The 17,981-nt window shown below is 39.0% G+C and overlaps 1 protein-coding gene across 1 annotated transcript in view; it reads right to left on the bottom strand.

Annotated features, from left to right (window-relative positions):
* Positions 1 to 8,408: 8,408 nt before the first annotated feature.
* The window catches only part of NCAPG (non-SMC condensin I complex, subunit G), a 30,300-nt gene continuing 20,727 nt past the window's right edge, over positions 8,409 to 17,981 (bottom strand). The window contains exons 16-21 of the mRNA XM_010144061.1: positions 15,496 to 15,670; positions 14,945 to 15,106; positions 13,913 to 14,084; positions 9,926 to 10,018; positions 9,385 to 9,463; positions 8,409 to 8,535 (exon numbers count right to left, since the gene is read on the bottom strand). Coding sequence (XP_010142363.1) covers positions 8,409 to 8,535; positions 9,385 to 9,463; positions 9,926 to 10,018; positions 13,913 to 14,084; positions 14,945 to 15,106; positions 15,496 to 15,670 — 808 coding nt within the window. The remainder of the gene's footprint in view (positions 8,536 to 9,384; positions 9,464 to 9,925; positions 10,019 to 13,912; positions 14,085 to 14,944; positions 15,107 to 15,495; positions 15,671 to 17,981) is intronic.

The raw sequence follows: 17,981 nt of genomic DNA, 5'->3' as shown, positions 1-17,981 counted from the left end.
ATGTTTGAGTAATTCATACAGAAAAAACCCCAAAACACTATGCTGCTGAAGTTTTACTGTTTCTACTTGGTACTTTTGAAACCTTTCTGTAAAAGCCTCATATCAGTGCTATATGTCACGGATGCTCTTACACTTTCCAGCTATGAATTTGCACATCATTGACAGTTGTGTTTAACGTGTGCAATTAGCAGAAGTTTTGTCAGACAGGAGGGGAAGAAACAGTTTGGCTACTGCTCAGCCAGTTGAGAAGGAGACGTTTTTATCTATCTATGAAATAAGTGTTGAAAAGATTTAGAGACACGTTCCCCTACAGTGGTACCTTCATAGTCATTTTACAGCATACAAACACACAACACCCGATGGTAATTCCTGGATAGGGAATGCTGAGGAGTCGCCTAACAGACAAGAAACATTTATCCCTATTCCTACTTTTTTCTGCAAGGCCTTGACACGTTGTAAACACAGACTGACTCAGCAAATGCCTGGACTTGAACTAGCCGGATTATTTTTAACTTTGCCATTTTCATACAAAAGGTGTAAAACCCCTGTTTTTCCTGAAGAACGCAGTTCCAAACTGCACAGAAAAGAAGCAGCTCAAAGAATGTTATTTTCCTTTTGTGCTTGGCAGCCTATCAGCTTGTACAGTATTGCTGTCACGTCCTCCTATTATAATCAATGTTTCTGTCATCATAACAATGAATTAGGTAAAACTAAAGACAGACACACAAAATCTCACAAATAAATACTTGTATTCAAGCAGTTTTACAGGAAGTGTGGAAAAGAGCAGGATTTTCTTTAGCTCTTTGGAGCATGGGAAGGCCCCATGTTGCTTCCTTTAGTAGAAGGTTGAATTCAAAGACCTTTCTATTTAGTTCCTTTTGCTTTAATGACAGCAGGAAACTTTTGTGCGGAGAGATGAATCGTTTAGGTCCTAGCAGGCCTGGGGACCTGGTTGCCTGCTTAGCCAGGGGAGACTAGATAGACCCTGTTGGCATTATTCTGAAATGGCTGCTATGATTTGTTAGAATAACAGAGGCACCTGCCACTCTTTCCAGCACTGTTGAAAGGTAGTAAATTCAGAGAGGATTCAGTAATGGTGGCTTGTGAACTGAGAGTTGCGGCACATGAAAAAAAAATCCTGGAGGCACCAGTGACAGTTCTCTAGACCCATCAGGTTTGTGGGCACCAGTATCCAAAGCAAGCCAAGGGCATGTGAGGACAACCTCAGCTTGTGCTGACAAAACAGCGTGTCCTGTCACTGTGCACGACCTCGGTGTGTCCACACCTTCACTGCGGTTCCGAGTGCCTCCTGCCTCTCCCCTAGTTCACATATGCTCCCTTACAGAGAAGGGTCAAAAAGCTTCCTAAGACTGAATGCTGTCTTTGTACAGAGCAGGGATATAGCACGTGCTAAGGGACTGCAGAACTTGGGACACGCAACTCATCTCCCTGAGATAAAACTTTTTAAATTGCTCTTGTTTCAGATCAAAAGCAGTGTTGGCCTGTATTTGAGTTCAATAGTAGTGCAGAACTGTTGAACGTGCCATGGCTGGAATTCATCTTCCATGTTACAGGAGCACCTGAAGCTAACTTCCACAAATCACATGCCTGGAAGTTGATTAACTGAGTCGGTCTCAACTGCATAAAAACAAACCAGATGAAAATTCCTGGCATAGTAAACAGATGGCTTCAGAACTGCAAATTCTAACCTTTTTAAAGAGTGTGTATAAGATCAGTAAATGTCTAGGAAGTTAAAGGGACCTCCATCCTCTTACCTGGTGCAGGCATTGGTAGTGGAGAACTCCAGGAGAATGTGAGAGTAGAGATACTCTACACCCTAGTTCCAAGGTCTACCAAAACAGGCTTCCTGGCTTCTGGTAGCATCAGGCAGCTCTTCCTGGCAAGAAGGTTGCTGTATGAAACATCTCTTTCTTTTGCTAGGAATTCTTCAGGCATGGGACACTTCTTGTAAGCAGAGCAGAATAAAAAATAGACTAGAATCTATTGATGGGTCTGGCTGGGAAGTAGGATTAGCAAATGAGAAATGCCTGTAAATGTAGAATTACTGAATGTCATCAGCTAGAACGTCAACCCACATCAATATGATACTTCAGCAGATTTGATAAGTTGCACCTAATTCCTGTGATGGGCCTGGCTTCCTCAAATGTGACAAGATCCATTAAGAGCTATTTTCTTACTGCTTAACCACATCTTTGATTGATTGATAGGTGAAACTGTGGGCAGGTAGTTTATAGCATGAGTATTACAATAATTATTTAATTAATTTAATATATTAAAGATAATTTAATATATGTTATCTATAATAATAATTAATTACAATACATAGAACTTTAGTATCACAGTGACTGGAAATATTTCCAACTTTTCAAGAACTGAAGAATGACACAATCTTTGAAAAGGATGGTGAGAAACAATGAATTGCACATAGGACACAGATCACTGCAGGAGACAGGCAGTAAAAAAAAGTAGGGATGGGGAGATTTGGAATTAGAATTTCTAAACTACCTTCTTGTCTTCTGGGCGTGCACAATTACAGTTCTTTATTAAGGAATAAAGTTTTTACAGTGAAGGTGGTGAAACACTGGAATTGGTTGCCCAGAGAGGTGGTAAATGTGCCATCCCTGGAAACATTCAAGGTCAGGTTGGACAGTGCTCTGAGCAACCTTATCTGTTTGAAGAGGTCCCTGCTCATTGCAGAGCTGTTGGGCTAGATGACCTTTGAAGGTCTCTTCTAACCCAAAGCATTCTGTGAATCTGTTCTATTATTCCATATGGCAACAATGAGAGCATGATTCAATCCACACTTACATCCTGGACTGCTTCATGATCCCCTCAGAAGGCTGGGTTTCTTTCCCTTCTCGAGTTACTTACTCTTCTAGCTTTGAAACACGGTTTAAGAAAGGCAGCCTGCAGACACCTCTTCCTGGGCAGAGGAACAGTGCTGGAGGAGACTGACCTAAGGCAGTCTCTGCAGTTTAACAGGACCTCAGCTATTTCACCACAGACAAGCCCAATCTACTTTTACAATATGGAGAGCACAGCGCAGTCGGGTTCTGATCTCAGTGTTTCTGGAACGTAGTGCAGTAGAACAAGAAGAAAAAGCCAACAGTGTATATCGCAATCTGCTACCACCTCATCTTGCCTCTTATCAGTTTGCTTGTTTGCAGGAGAAGGGGAAAGTGTACTAAACTTTTTCTCATTTTTTCCCCCCCTCTCCTACCCCCACCTCTTTTCTCACAGCACACTACAAGTGAAAGTCTCGGAGCCGCAGAATTCAATAGACGTGAACACAGAAAATGAACATTTGAAGTCGATAAAGATGTGCCTTAATCAGCCCCCTGAGTGGAATCTGAGTTTTGCAACAGCCTCTCTCACCAGCTGTAAAGTTTTTAACCAAAATCTCACAACTGATGAGAACAACTAGATTGCAGCTGTTCTTGCACTATTATTTTGTACATTGTTCCTGATTTTTTCTGCTGAATAATAAGCATTTATTACATTGATCTTGAAATTATCTTGTGTGATTTGGCTTTATATTACTACTAGTATTATTCATTTTGATGTACTTTTATCTTTTTTAAATATAGTTTCACATCTGACCATCATGAAATTCTTGCAGTACAAATTTATATCAGAATCAGATGTTCCCTTTTAATAGTATTGTGATTTTTTCTATGTTAAGTTTAATTATTATTTCCCAATTTATTTTTGTGCACGAAAGTTAATATATTATGTAATTTGTGACATAGGTCACCATGTAAAGGTTTATGGTAATAACCATTCAAACAAATCTGTAACAGGTGGAGACAGACTACCTCGCAGCAAAGCGGTGAAAAGAAATGGTAAATTATCTGATGAGATCTCCTTGGCAAATGGATTGAAGTGTCAAATGGAACAGCCAGTTTGTTTCTGCAGTATGCTTTCATCTTCATCTATCTTGAGAACTTCTGTGTGACAGTGTTTAATGACCGTAATGTCCAAAAGAAAGGCCAAGCCTGCGGGAGACTCTCGTGAAAGATTGTCATTCAACAAAGCTGTGTCTGCACTTTTTGAGGTTTCTGCTAAATGGTCTTTCTTCCCCTTTTGTTTTATGAACTTATGCCTGCCACCAATTAAAATGGATGTAAATGCTCTTCCTATTTCATTCCTTTGCCGTGTACTTTGGAAATTCAATGTAAACATCAAATTTTTAAACTCTGCTCCAAGAAGTAGTAAATGGTTGTAGCTGACCACATTGTAGACATTCCATGCTTAGATCAGCTTTAGCAAGGTTCATGTACTTCATTCATCAAAACTTTACTATTAATAGAGCTATAACAAAAGCATTAGAATAAAACCATATGATATATTTCTCTTTTCTGGAGTCATACATTCAACAGCTAGAGCAGAGCTTTCTTAATTCAACTTTGTAATAAGCTGTCTGTCCTCTACTTGTCTACTAGTTTTCCAGGAGGAAAGTTCCTCAGAAGACGCTGTATTGTATCGAACAAAGGTTTTAAGTATTCACTCAAAACTATCGTCTTACTTTACAAAGTGAAGATGCAATTCTTTCTTACAGAAGCTTGTTGGTTTGCAGGTGCAATCCAGTAACTGAAATAAAAAGATTGTTGTGAATTGCAGTAAGTCCTACAAGGATATGGAGTTACTGAAGGGTCAGACAATGAAGATGATTAAAACAATGAACATTCATCATCACACCACACTGTCTAGAGGGTCTTTGTGTATTTGAAGTATTTAATGCATATGGATTCTATGGGGCCAGAAAGCCAAAAACAGAATTAAACTTCCTGGGGGAAGAGGGACTGAAGTAGATTTTACCAGAGTCCCACCAAAGCACAAGGATCAGTAAGGAGTCAGGACTATCCAAAGAGGGACATAAAAACAGTCTTAAAAACAGTGAAACTAACACAGCAAGCACCTGGTTCGTGTGCCCACAGGAGGAAAGGCCATGTCCATTTTCTCATTTCAAAGAGCGAGTTTCTGTTGCAGACATGTCTGTCACCTCCAAGCAGCAGTCTGCTTTCGTTAACTTTTAACAAGTGGGATCCCTTCCTTTGAGTCATATTGAGCTTCAGCTGGCTGATGAGATCAAGGAGTCAGGTACAGTAGTTCACTAACCACTTTAAGGCAGACAATAAACAACAACACTAGAAAAGGAAATGTTCTTGGTGCAGCACTCACCCTTCATCTTGAGACAGTGACCAGCCAAAGAAAGTCTTACAGTTTGTAGTCTGAAGAGACTGGTTAAGCAAACTAAAGCAATCACAAAACTGGTTTTAAAAAACAAAAATAGTGTAGGAATAAACATGGGATCATTTTTATTCATCACTGCTATTTTGTCATTATTTAATATGGAATTGAGTCTAGGTCTACTCTGGCTCGTGTTTGACACCCTGTTGTGATTAGCCAGCAAAAAGAGCGAGGATGCACAGTAATTGGTTCAGAGCAACAAAGAGGCTGTTTTTAAGAAATTAATTAGAATATTTGGGGTTTAAAACTATTGCTTAATGAAGCAGCCAGGAAGTTACCTACTTTCAACCCACAGAATAAAAGTATGTAAAAATTGGCAACATGAATTCAGCTAGAAAGAGTAGTGCATACAAAGTCAAGATTTTTTTCCACTGCAGGTAGTCAGATACTTGTGGACTTGGCTTCTTAATCACCTTTGGATGTACTCTGTTGCCACCAAATGCAACTTTTTCAGAAAAAGTTAGTTGCATACATTTAAACCTTGATTATACCTAATAATCAGCTTTAAAAAAATACAACACAGATATGATCACCCTACCCTGCAGTTAAGCAGCCATCCCTTCTCAAAATAAAGTAATTTTGCAAGAGCATACCAAATTTTCCATTGCACAGAAAACCCTTCCCTTGACAGGGAGCAGGGCAGAGGAAGAACCCTGAGGGGCTGGAAATTCTGTGTCAGTTGCTGGTCAAATTTCTAGCCTGACAGAGGATCATAGGGTAATTCAGGCACAGAAGGATCTCAGAAGGTCTACCTCCTGCTCAAAGGCAGGCCAGCAGGTTCTTCAGGACTTTTTCTAGTTAGGTCTTAAAAGCCTCCTAGGACAGAGCCTGCATTGTCTGCAGGTAACCTCACCAGCCAGCCGGTTCCAACTGCTCTCAACCTGTTCCACTGCCTTTCCTTATATTCTAGACTGAATTTCAACTCATGCCCATTGGGATTTTTTTGTCCTCACATCACATGCAACAAAGAGCCTTGTTCCATCTCCTCAAAAGACTCCTTGTAGGTAACTGGGGCTCCTCCCAGCACCCACAGGCTGAACAAGCCCAACTCCCTCAGCCTCTCCCCAGAGGGCAAGCACTCCAGCCCCCTGACCAGCCTGGGGGCCTCCGCTGAACTCACTCCAGCTTGTCAGTGTGTGTCTTGTACTCATCCATGCAAGTACAAGAAGCCATATCCACAGCAGAGACAGCCACTGACTGAGAGATGACTGCAGGGAAGCCTGATCTTTTCAGTACAGCATTCCTAAGAGATGCAGGAGACAGAAGCTGCATGCGTGGGAAGGCAGAACAGAACAGCAGAAAGGCAAAACTGAAGGTGTTCAGCTTACTCAGGAAGGCATGCCCAGAGAAGCCTTTATAAATTTTTATTGCTCCTGCTTTTCCTAGAAACTCATTTTAACCAAAAATAAGAGCGGACTAACAGCAGTTGTTAAAAGTATATCATTGGCAGGAGACCAAACCAGTTGCGAGTGAGGGTGAGAAAAAAATTTGTAACTGAAATAAAAACCCCTAAACTTTGAAGCACAATGGAACCTGATTGATAATCGACTGACATATCCTGACAATTAACTGAAATACATACTTCGCCCTTTTGAACTATGTTCAGGAAATACTCAATGGCACAGTGTTTCTGATCTCAAGCGGTTGCATGTACACAAACTCACACCAGAACACAAGTTGGAGATTTGAAGAAAAGAATTCTCAAAAGAGGGAACTCAGGAGTTCAAAATTCTGTTTAAAATTATGTATAAAAATAATTCACGGTTACATAAGCTTCTGAATAGCAAATATCAGCAGAAAAGTGTGTCATGGCGTTTTGTGGTTTGACAAGTTTCCAACAAAAACTGAACGGGTGGAAAGCTACCCAATCCTGTCAGTTTTCTATATGCAAGCTTGAAAATAGTGTAATAGTTCCCAAAGGCATTTACCCTTTGGGAATGCTCCTTTGCAACTTGTGTCCCTAAGCCATTTCTGATAACTACCAAAGACCATTTACAGTATATTTACCTATTTTTAAATGCAAGTCCCTTAGAAAGCCACATTTGGCATCAGTAGTGGAGATGCGCATGTCAAGCAAACACGAGTTTTTTCTCCGACTGCCTTGGCAATTATCTGTGTTGTAGCAAAGACAGACGTGACTGATGGAGTGCGTCCAAACCAACAAACTGGCATTTCCAGTGCCAGCCTGCTCAGCCACTAGTGACTGCAATGTGCGGGTTACAGCTGATCTTCTAGCATCTCTGTAAAACTCACAATTACTCCTAGATAAGTCATTAGAAAAAGGGTTGTGAACTTCAAAGCTACCAAGAAATCATGGTTTTATGCCACTTTAAAAAGACAATACACAGACCTTATGAAGAATTTCATTTCTCACCCCTTCTGTACTTAAGTACTCCTTTCTTATTGGATCCTATTTAGTACAACAAATACTTTTATGCTTTTCTAAAGGCACATTACTGAATTCATATATCAGGGTCAAGATCAGTAGCAAACTTTCAGCCTTAGGATTGTATAATCAGCAACTTGGGTTTACTATTTTGACATTATTTAAAATAAGAGTGGACACAAATCGGCAGGAAGCAGAATTTGCAGTTAGTTCTATTTGATGTTAATGTGAACAATGAAATGTGGTCAGCTGATGCACAGGCTAATCAATGAAGAAACGTAGGTGCGTTAAAGGTAAGTACACTCAAAACTGCTGCCATCGCAAGCAACCACTCCAGGTCAAACATCCTCTCTGAATAATGTTAAATATCAAAACAGCTTTAACTGTTAAGTACTTACCATCAATGGCAATTTTTATTTGCCGATAAAAAGCATTCTTCTTTATAAAGTGAAAAAAAAAAACCAAAACAAACCCCACATTTTGTCCAGCTAATATTTGAATGTTTTATTACATTATTACATGAATGACAGACTTCATGTCAAGAAAGTAATCAAAAGCATCTAATTAAAAAACTTTAAAGTTCTTAAAAAAAAATCTAGAATTATACTATCTATACTAGATATCTATATCTATCTATACTAGATCATACTATAAAAAGAATTAAATATGAGTAACAACAAAACACATCTTATTTTTCAAGTCTGATGTTAACTACCAGCATTAGCAAAGGACACTTTCTCTCCTTTTGTCTTCATTCATCCTCTTCCCTGCTCAGGAGTCTTGAAAGATTCATTCTTGTTTTTTCAAGGGCCACTGTTTTTGCTCGTCTTGAAGGCCTTGAACTTGACATTGGGACTGATTCTGGAATTTCATCACCACTGAAATGCAAAATATTTTAAAGTTAGGCCAAAAAGACTAAGCCAACTAAAGAGTTTTTATATTAACAAACTTGAAACGTGGTCTTAAAGAACAAAAGTACTTCTGATTAATTATAAACTTTTTATTTTTTGAGAAAAATATATTAATGTTTTCCAAGTGATATAGCAGTATCAGTAAAGATAACCAAGAGCTTGCAGTTGCAAAATAAGCAAAGTCACAAAGTAAAGGTTGTATCAAAGTAAACGCCCCAAAACAGGTAGGAATGATTGACCCTGGTCACCCTAAAGTCTGTGAATTACTTGCCTGAGAAAGAGCGACCACAGCTGAAAATTACAAAGACAATGTTGCTTTAATGCTTGCATCCTACAAGACCACAGGTGAAGGAATGCATTTTGCATATGCACTTGTCAGTCCTTTCTAGAAGCTTATCAACATGTTGAAAAGCAACAAAAATGTGGAGGAGGGGAAAGAATTTAAATACAAAATTTGATTCTTCACAGAACAGTTAAAAAAGCAGAAAATGCGATTGGAAGGAGAGTAATAACACAAGCCAAAAATCTAAATTTGTCAGCTGGAATGTATGTTAACACTATACACAAAAGGTGTGTTAAAAAAAGCCCACACAGAGAGAATTACAGGCTCTTAGGTAATGATAATAAAATGTGAAGTATCAAACCCATTATTGTTTCAAAAGTACTAGTTCAAATAATTTTTTTCTTAAATATTTAGCTGTGTGTTAGGGATAGAGGCAATTAAAGATGCAGGTTTTGGGAAAGAAAAACATTAGAATTAAATTTCCTTGCTAGAACAGACATCATGGTTTTGATGGTGAAGAGAAAAGGATTTACCTTTCATTATCACATTTTACAGTTGTGCCAGGCTTTCTTCTGCTCACAGATCTCACTCCTGACGCTGCTTTCCGTTGGCCTAAGTATAAGCAGAAGTCTCTTTTCAGATCATGACACCACTTCTTTTCTTAAACTAGTTCTGTATATTTCTTCAGTGTTTGATATTGCATTGAAACATATAAATATGCAGTCACCACAGATGGAATATGGTGACAAAACAAAACCAACAACAAAAGACCTGCAGTGAACCACTTCTCCCACAATGACCTGAATGTTACTGTAAACAGCTGTGGGCAAATTATCCTGAAATCCTGCAATCGTCCTTTTTTTCCCTTTTTAAAATCTGCGTTATTGGGAGAGGCTAACACAAATTTCCACAAAACAGACTATTTTAATCTTTTAACAAACAAATTTTTTTAAAATTACAATGGATTATGAAGACCAAATGAATTTTGTATTATCTATATGTTCACAAAAGGTTACTATGAAATTATTTGATTAAAACCAACTAGTATTACAGCCAGAAGCAGCTAGTGCATACCTTTGCCAGCTTTGTTTCTTGTGGATTTCGATTCTGCAGTTGCTTTGCTTTTAACTTCATTAACTGGAGTCTCAAGAGCATCTTTATTATTTTCTGCTAAACAGAATAGTACATGCAGAAGTCATAGATAATCAACCTTTAATTTATCTTAAGTAGTAGTATTTTAAATTTTGGCTGTTGCATAAAAAAGACACACAATTTTAGCCCCACTTTTTCCTTAAACTAGGAATTAGATAATAAAGCATAAAATGTCTCTCAGCTATAACCCTTCCCCAGCAAAGGTCAGTCACATGTAAACTATTCCTGACAATCATTTAGCCCCTTCCACTGTGTCAGAACTTAAGCAAGCAGGGCAGAAGATCGGCTTGGCTGAACAGGGAACTCCTCGTTGAGCTCAAGAGGAACAAGAAATTGCATGATCTCGGGAAGCAAGGCCAGGCTTTGCAGGAAGATTACAGAGCTGTAATTCATGTATGCAAGGAGAAGACATGAAAGGCCAAAGCTCAGTTAGAGTTGAAATTGACCAGAGTCAGATAGCAAGAAGGGCTTTTAAAAATATGTCAAAAGCAAGAGGAGGTCTAAACAAAACATTAGACTGGTACTTGTCAAAGATGGCCATCTGACTAATAATAGGAATGGAGAAGAAGGAGGCATTCAATGCTTTCTTTGCCTCAGTCTTTAATAATACTTATACACCTCGGGCTGCTTTGTTCTCCCAGTCAGAGGACCACAAGCGTAGGAACAGTAACTTTCCACTTGAGGACACTACAATTGTAAGGGATCAGCGGTATCATCCATAAGCTGCATATGAGCCAGCAGTGTGTCCAGGTAGCAAAGAAGGCCAGTGGTGTCCTGGATTGTATCAGCAATAACGTGACCTAGAGTAGGGAAGTGATTGTCCCCCTGTACTTGGCACTGGTGAGGCCACACCTTGAATACTACGATCAGTTTTGGGCCTCTCACTACATGAAGGACATTGAGGTGCTGAAGCAGGTCCAGAGAAGGGCATCAAAGCTGGTGAAGTGTTTAGAGAACAAGTCTGATGAGGAGCAGCTGAGGGAACTGGCATTGTTTAGCCTGGAGAAGAGGAGGCTCAGGGGAGAATTTATCGCTCTCTACAACTACCTGAAAGGAAGCTGTAGCGAGGTAGGGTGTCTGTCTCCCAAGACCATCCTCTCCAAGGATGAGAGGAAACAGCCTCAAGTTGTGCTAGGGAAAGTTTAGGTTGGATATTAGGAAAATTTTCTCAACCAAAAGCGAAGCAGTGCAGTCACCATCCCTGGAGGTATTTAAAAGATAGATGTGGCACTTCAGGACATGGTTTAGTGGTTGACTTGACAGTGTCAGGTTTATGGTTGGACTTGATCTTAAGGGTCTTTTCCAATCTAATTGATTCTGTGACTCCAGGTCCATGGGGCCTGATGGGATTCATCCCAGAGTACTGAAAGAGCTAGCGGATGTCATGACAAGACCCCTTCTCAATCATCTACCAAAGGTCTTGGCAGTTTGGGGAGGTCCTTGCTAACTGGACGCTATCCAATGTTATTCTAATTTACAAGAAGGGTGTGAAGGAAGACCCAGGGAACTACAGACTTGTTAGTTCAACCTCAGTTCCTGGAAAAACTATGGAGAAGATCAGACTGCGTACTGTTGAAGGGCATTTGAGGAATAATGCAATCATCAGGCACAGTCAACATAGGTTCAACAAAGGGAAAGACCTGTGTAACTAATCTGACATCCTTCTATAGGGTCACACACCTAGTGGATGAAGGGACAGCAGTGATTGTACTTTTTCCGTATTTTAGTAAGGCTTTTAATATTGTTCCTTGCAAAGTGTCCGGCTGTGGAGTGAGAGAGTTCGTGGTGCGCTGGGTGAAGAACTGGCTGAAGAGGAGAGCTCAAAGAGTTTTAGTGAATGGGTACATCTGGCTGGCGACCAGTTACTGGCAGCGCTCCTCAGGGTACAATTCTAGGGCCAGTTCTGTTCAATATTTTATCTATAACATTTTGAACAATGAGTACTTCTAGCTATATAAAGCAAGAATATCAGGCTCAGGAGAGTAGTAGTGATAGGAATTACTACTATCATTCCACGGATAAAGCTGCTGAGACCTGCAGAGATTACCTGGTATCAGGCAATTGCAGAGAGCAAGAAAGGCACCGAATAATCTGGATGCAGGAATTGAATGCACCATTAACAAGTTTGCTGACGATACCAAACTGGGAAGTGTTGTTGACTCTCGAGGGACAAGAGGCCTTGCAGCATCATCTAGATAGATTGGAGAGTTGGACATTCATTAATAGCATGAAATTTAACAAGTCCAAGCACTGGATTCTGCACCTAGGACAGAGTAATGCCAGGCACAAGTGTAAATTGGGAGAAGAGTGCCTGGAGAGCAGCCCTGCAGAAAGGGACTGGGGTAGAACTGGTTGACAGAAGGCTCAGTATGAGTTAGCAGTGTGCCCTGGCAGCCAAAAAGAGCAAACTGCATCCTGGGGTGCATGTGATCTGCCGGTCAAAAGAGGTGATTGTCCTGCTGTATTTAGCATTGGTGCAGCCTCACCTTGAGTACTGTGTGCAGTTCTGGGCCCCACAATTTAAGAAGGATGTTCTGGCACTCAAATGCATTCAGAGAAGGGCAACACACCCTGTGAAAGGGCTGGAAAGAATGTCCTATGACGAGCAGCTAAGGGTTTTGGGCTTCTCTAGTTTGGAGAGAAGGAGGCTGAGGGGCAACCTCATTGCTCTCTACAGCTTCCTGAGGAGGGGAGGTGAAAAGGGAGGTGCTGAGCTCTTCTCCTTGGTATAGTGACAGGACATGTGGGAATGGGTCAATGAGAGTAGGGCTCAGACTGGACTCTAGGAAGCATTTCTTCACTGAGAAGGTGGTCAAACACTGGACCATGCTTCCTAGAGAGGTGGTCAATACCTCAAGCTCATGTTTAAGAGACATTTGGACAATACCCTTAATAACATGCTTTAACTTTTGCTGGGCCCTGCAATGGTCAGGCAGTTGGACTAGATGAGCACTGCAGATCCTTTCTAACTGAAATATTCTATTCTAGTCTTACAACCTCTAAAAATTTTAGAAAGTCTCTTTCTCCAGCAAACTCTGTTATTGCCAGGAAGCTTCCTTCCTAGTGTTAAATCTAAATCTTCTTTGCAGCAACTGAAGTAAAAAATAGTGTCTGTTGTCCTTTTTGCTCACAACTATCATTTACAAATTTGAAGTAGTAAAAGCTGCTTTATTTTTTATGATCCCAAATGTATTTGGGATGGGGTGGAAGAGAACAATGCTTCTTAAGACTTAAGACTGTGCTAGTACAATGCACACTGCTAAGGCACAGGCAGCTGAATAAGCTGTGCAGGCGGTGTAAAGTCTTCCAGCTACTTCCACCTCAAGCTCTTCAACAGCAATAAAAACAAATCCAGCTCCAACGTAGGACCTCATAATAAGGATGCCAAAAAGGTATCAGCTATATACTGCTACAATACAATCTGCAAGAAGCACAGACCTTTAGACTCCAAAGCCTAAGAAACCCTACAAAGTACTTGTTTCTTCCTCCAAGTCAGCAAGTTGATGATGAGTTAGATGAGTTAGTCTAGATGAGTTAGTCAGCACTAGTATTTAGCAGGCACATGATTGTGCCAAACAGCTAAAAACACAAGCCCATTTTCATACTGTCTTTGTTAAAAACAAAGATCTGCAGGGCAGAGTTTAAGATTCAAGATACAGCACTAGTTACACTAGAATAACAGAAAGAATAAGAAAACAGATTCTGGTCAAAAAGCAATAAAAAAAATGGAAAATACTTCAGTACAAGTATTTTAAATTCTATGCATATTTATCAGGTGTTACCTTTTCCCATTTATTTCCCCCCAAAAGTAGATTAATTTAATGAAGGAAAACAAAAACTTGTTCTCATAACATCTAAACCAGTCACTCAGTTGTATACCTATACTAAACTATAACTCCTCTGAATTACCTTCTTCATTTTGAGTAGTATTGTCAGATAACGTGACACCTGTTTCTTGTGTCCTCTCAGAGAGGCCTATTTCCTCAGTCCTTTCAGAGTGATTTTTGCCCACATTAGGATCTTTGGTCAAGTTCATCTTTATCTTCTCAACAGCTCTTTGACACAGTTTATCTTTCACTTTCTGGAGAAGAGACATTTAATGTTAAATGGTACATAATTTTAGAACTACTTCTTTTATTCATTATATCTACTCATTAATAGGATTAGTTAAATTTACTGCATAGAAAATACAACGTGTAACAAGGAGATGATCAGTCAGGTTGGAAGGATTCCAAAAGTTTCTCCATCAACAGCAGGGCACTGAAACCCCAAAATATTTGTTTATTTTGGGGGTTTTGGAGTTATTTTTGTTAAAGAAAACTTAAACATTAAAGCAAGGTGAGTCCTGGAGCCTCTAGATGGTATGTCTGTAGTGGATTCCCAGTTTTCAACATTTCTGTATACCATTGTCTTCCTCTATTATACTCCCAAATTTTACTTTATTTTTTCCATATTAGTAAAAGCATCAATGCAAAAATTTTCACATCATTCTTGTAATTCCTTCACACTTAAATCAAGCACCATTTTTATGTTTCCTAATGAGCTCACATCATAAGTTTAGGAGTAAAATTTCAGCTGTTAAGAATTAACTAAAGATAAGCTATCTGAACTGTAAAACACTTAATACTGATTTTATTTTAACATAAAAAAATTAATTACATCACAGTTATCAAAAGAACTTACTGTACTGAAATGTATCAAGTTGGGCACACTGTTTCACACTGGTTTTACTATCTATGGTAGCTGAAACATGTAAATTTTACAGTGATATCCACTCAAATTTTTGTAAATGACTCATAAAAAATTAATTTTCAAAGACTGGTTAAAAGAAAAATTGCAGTTACATTGTCATAGTAAACAAAAGGCACTTCATTTTTAGGCCTATCAGAATATTAGATTGCTAACGCCTAAAAAATAAGAACCATGTTGTTTATGTACTACCTCTAGAATCTCATCAAGCAGAACCAGAAGATTCTCTGTGGAAGCACTACTGAGTTCTAGTGAATTTAAAGCTCTTGCATAAATACGAACATCTGGCACAGTTGGGTCCGTCAAGATTTCATTGCAAATTTTCATTGCTAAGCTATCATGCACTGTTAAAGCCTGTAAAGGAAAGAAATTAGACATCAGAAATTTTGCTGGGAACTATTTACAACAGCCAGCAATGAGATCACGGTAATTTAAGCAGCTAATGACTAATTCTACAGAGTAAACATTTTCCTAAAATGCAGTATTTTGAGTACATACACCAACTGATTAGCCATGGCACAAGTTCCTACTGGCATTTTTTTAATTGTAAGAGGGAGGGTAAATGGGAGGGGGGAGGTCAAGCTAAAAAAGCTGCTCATTACCTGAACAATCACTCATTTAATCCAGCTTCTGACACTAAGAATCTTGGAGAGGCCCTCACAGCCCCACACAGCTAGTGAAGGGAGTCGGTTCTTTAGCTCTAGACATGAATATTGTTTTTTCTCCAGTTTAACACACTGTACCTGATAGTCCTGAGACTTTTTAGACTGAGGTTTCAGTCCACTTGGTCTGGTCAGGTCTACCAATAGTTCCGAAACATTACTGATATCTATTTCAGCCAAAGGTGAAGTTGAGGGAGCATTTAACAGTGTTTGCAGAGTTGGAAGATAAGCTTCTTCAAAGCATTCCTGGTTAGATCTGTTTCAATTGAGTCAAACATTAGTAGCATAATGAGACAAAATTAAACCTTAATTCACTCCTAGAGTTTTCTCTTCTGTGATGAAAGTCCACAGACCCATTACAAAACGTCAGTCAAAGCAAAGTGGGAGCAGCCAGCCTTGGTAGAGACAGCCAGCAGGATAAAGATATCAAAACTGCTTCACAGAATCATCTTATTTAAAGTTTTAGCATATGGTGTTTCAATTAAGGTTTAAGTAACGCTTCCTGCCTCCAAACAGTTTGAAAGTTCATCCTTACTACTGAAAACCTAATGATATACATACAGACGTATTCTCTCTTAAGGGACAGGCATACATTTCTCTAACTCTTTTGTTTAGATTAATATGCTTTCTGCTCACTCCTTCTTCCTGCTAGCATTTTTCTTTGGGGATACTTTTCATAGTGTAAGACAGCAAGAAAACCTGACAAAAATAACGCACAAGTATTTCTTCCAAAAATCTTGTTTTCTTTTCTCATAAGAGTTAATAACTCTTGCCAAGCAAGCCTAAAAATCATGCTGCACTTGGTTCTGCAGCAAGTCGTCTAAAAGTGTAGTTCTGCAAGACAGGTCAAAACAATTTAAAAGGTCAGGCGTCAAAAAATATAAAGCACTAGCTGATGAAGTGAAGCCTGATACTTGTTAGCCTCCTACTTGAACCCAAATAAATACATGAAAATTTAGAAAGTAAACAATTGCAAAAAGCAGATTGTTTGCTGCCGGCTTATTGAGCCAAGTCAGCTGACTAAAAGACCTTTTGAGCACTAAAACTGGGACAAGAAAGAATGGAAGCAAGTACTTTCCCCCTTTGAGCAGCTTTAAGGCTTTAGATTGGCTCAAGCATAACTGAAGTATCATTCAGATTATTTCCTGTAAATTAAAAAATAAGTATGCACTAGGCAGAACTTTCTCCCCTTAGGCTGCCAGAGTTTATTACTCTTTAGAAAACATTCCATGAATAAGAATTGTTCACTGGTTACAGGATCCTGTCCCTGTTATTAGCACACCATGCCACTCTATTGACACAATAGAACATTTACAGAACTCAGCATCAATGGTTTTTTTCCTCACCAAGCTCAAATATTTAATTTCAAAAAGTAAGACTCTTGATTGTATATGTGACCAGATGGAGAGGTTAACTGAGCAGCGCCAAGAAAACAAATGGAATTTTAAAATTCAGTACCAAGATTAAGTATGAACCTCAGCCAAATCTCATTCATTACCTGAGTTTTCCTCTCCCAGACAGTGACTTTCTACAGACAGTTCTGAATTATACATAGTAATTAATAATTCTCTTCTAAAAATATAGTACCAGTCACCAAAGACTCTCCATGATTCATCTTAAAATGAACCAGATTTATGATTTGTGATCCACGATTCACATAATGCTTTGAGGCAGAAAATTATTGAGGTTTCCTAACAAGATGGGATTCCAAATCAATGGGCCAGACTAAGATTTAGGATCTTCTCCCTCCACTGACTTGTTTAAAGCACACACCATTTTTTTCAAGAAAAATATCATCTATGAGGTGCTAGAAGAAGCTGCCTCATTTGCAAGTGACTTTGAAATACACAGAATTACTCAGGTGGGCAATCATTAGGATTCATAACAAAAAAAATTTGAAAAAGAAAAAGAGATTCACAGGGTCAGAAGACAAAAATCACAGGTAAAAGTTATCAATGTTAAAAACTTAATATCAGAGATACTGGGAGAACGTGAAATTAGTTTTTTCTGTTACTTATTTACAAAAGAATTGAAGTAGCGAAAACCCCATTCTGGAAGAGATTGGGGTGGGGGTTGTGTTTTGGTTTGGTTTTGGTTTTTTTCCCTGACAGCAGCAAAAATACATTTGTTTGGGATTATTCTTCCTTTTCAAACAACTCCTCTTCGAACTACTCCTCTTCATGTGGTGATTTATAGGCCACAGAAAACGTCATTCAATTTGGTATGAAAAAATAGATAAGGTAATATATTAATATGCCTAAATTAAATTTCACCCATTAAAAAAATCAGATAAAACCTCAGCTAGTTCAGACTGACTAAAAACACTAGCAGCAACTGAAAAGTAAGTTAAACAGTTTTTCTTTGAGCAAGTGAAAGAGGATGATAATTACTATTTAAGCTCCTGTGCCCTACGTAAGCTCTCTACCTCCTTTGTCCACTACCAAAATAAACAGGAGATTTTGAAGCTGCTGTGAATTTTGACTGGAGTATTCTTTGTTTGAAAAGCAAAACAAAAACAAAAACCAAACCACAATCAACCAGCCTACTGCTTTGATATCTGCTGGGCA

The sequence above is a fragment of the Buceros rhinoceros genome, unplaced genomic scaffold (genome assembly GCF_000710305.1).
Source record: "Buceros rhinoceros silvestris isolate BGI_N320 unplaced genomic scaffold, ASM71030v1 scaffold8429, whole genome shotgun sequence".
NCBI classification, from domain to species: domain Eukaryota; kingdom Metazoa; phylum Chordata; class Aves; order Bucerotiformes; family Bucerotidae; genus Buceros; species Buceros rhinoceros.
The sequence above is the reverse complement of the archived record's forward strand: the minus strand, read 5'-3'. Positions and strand labels throughout refer to the sequence as shown.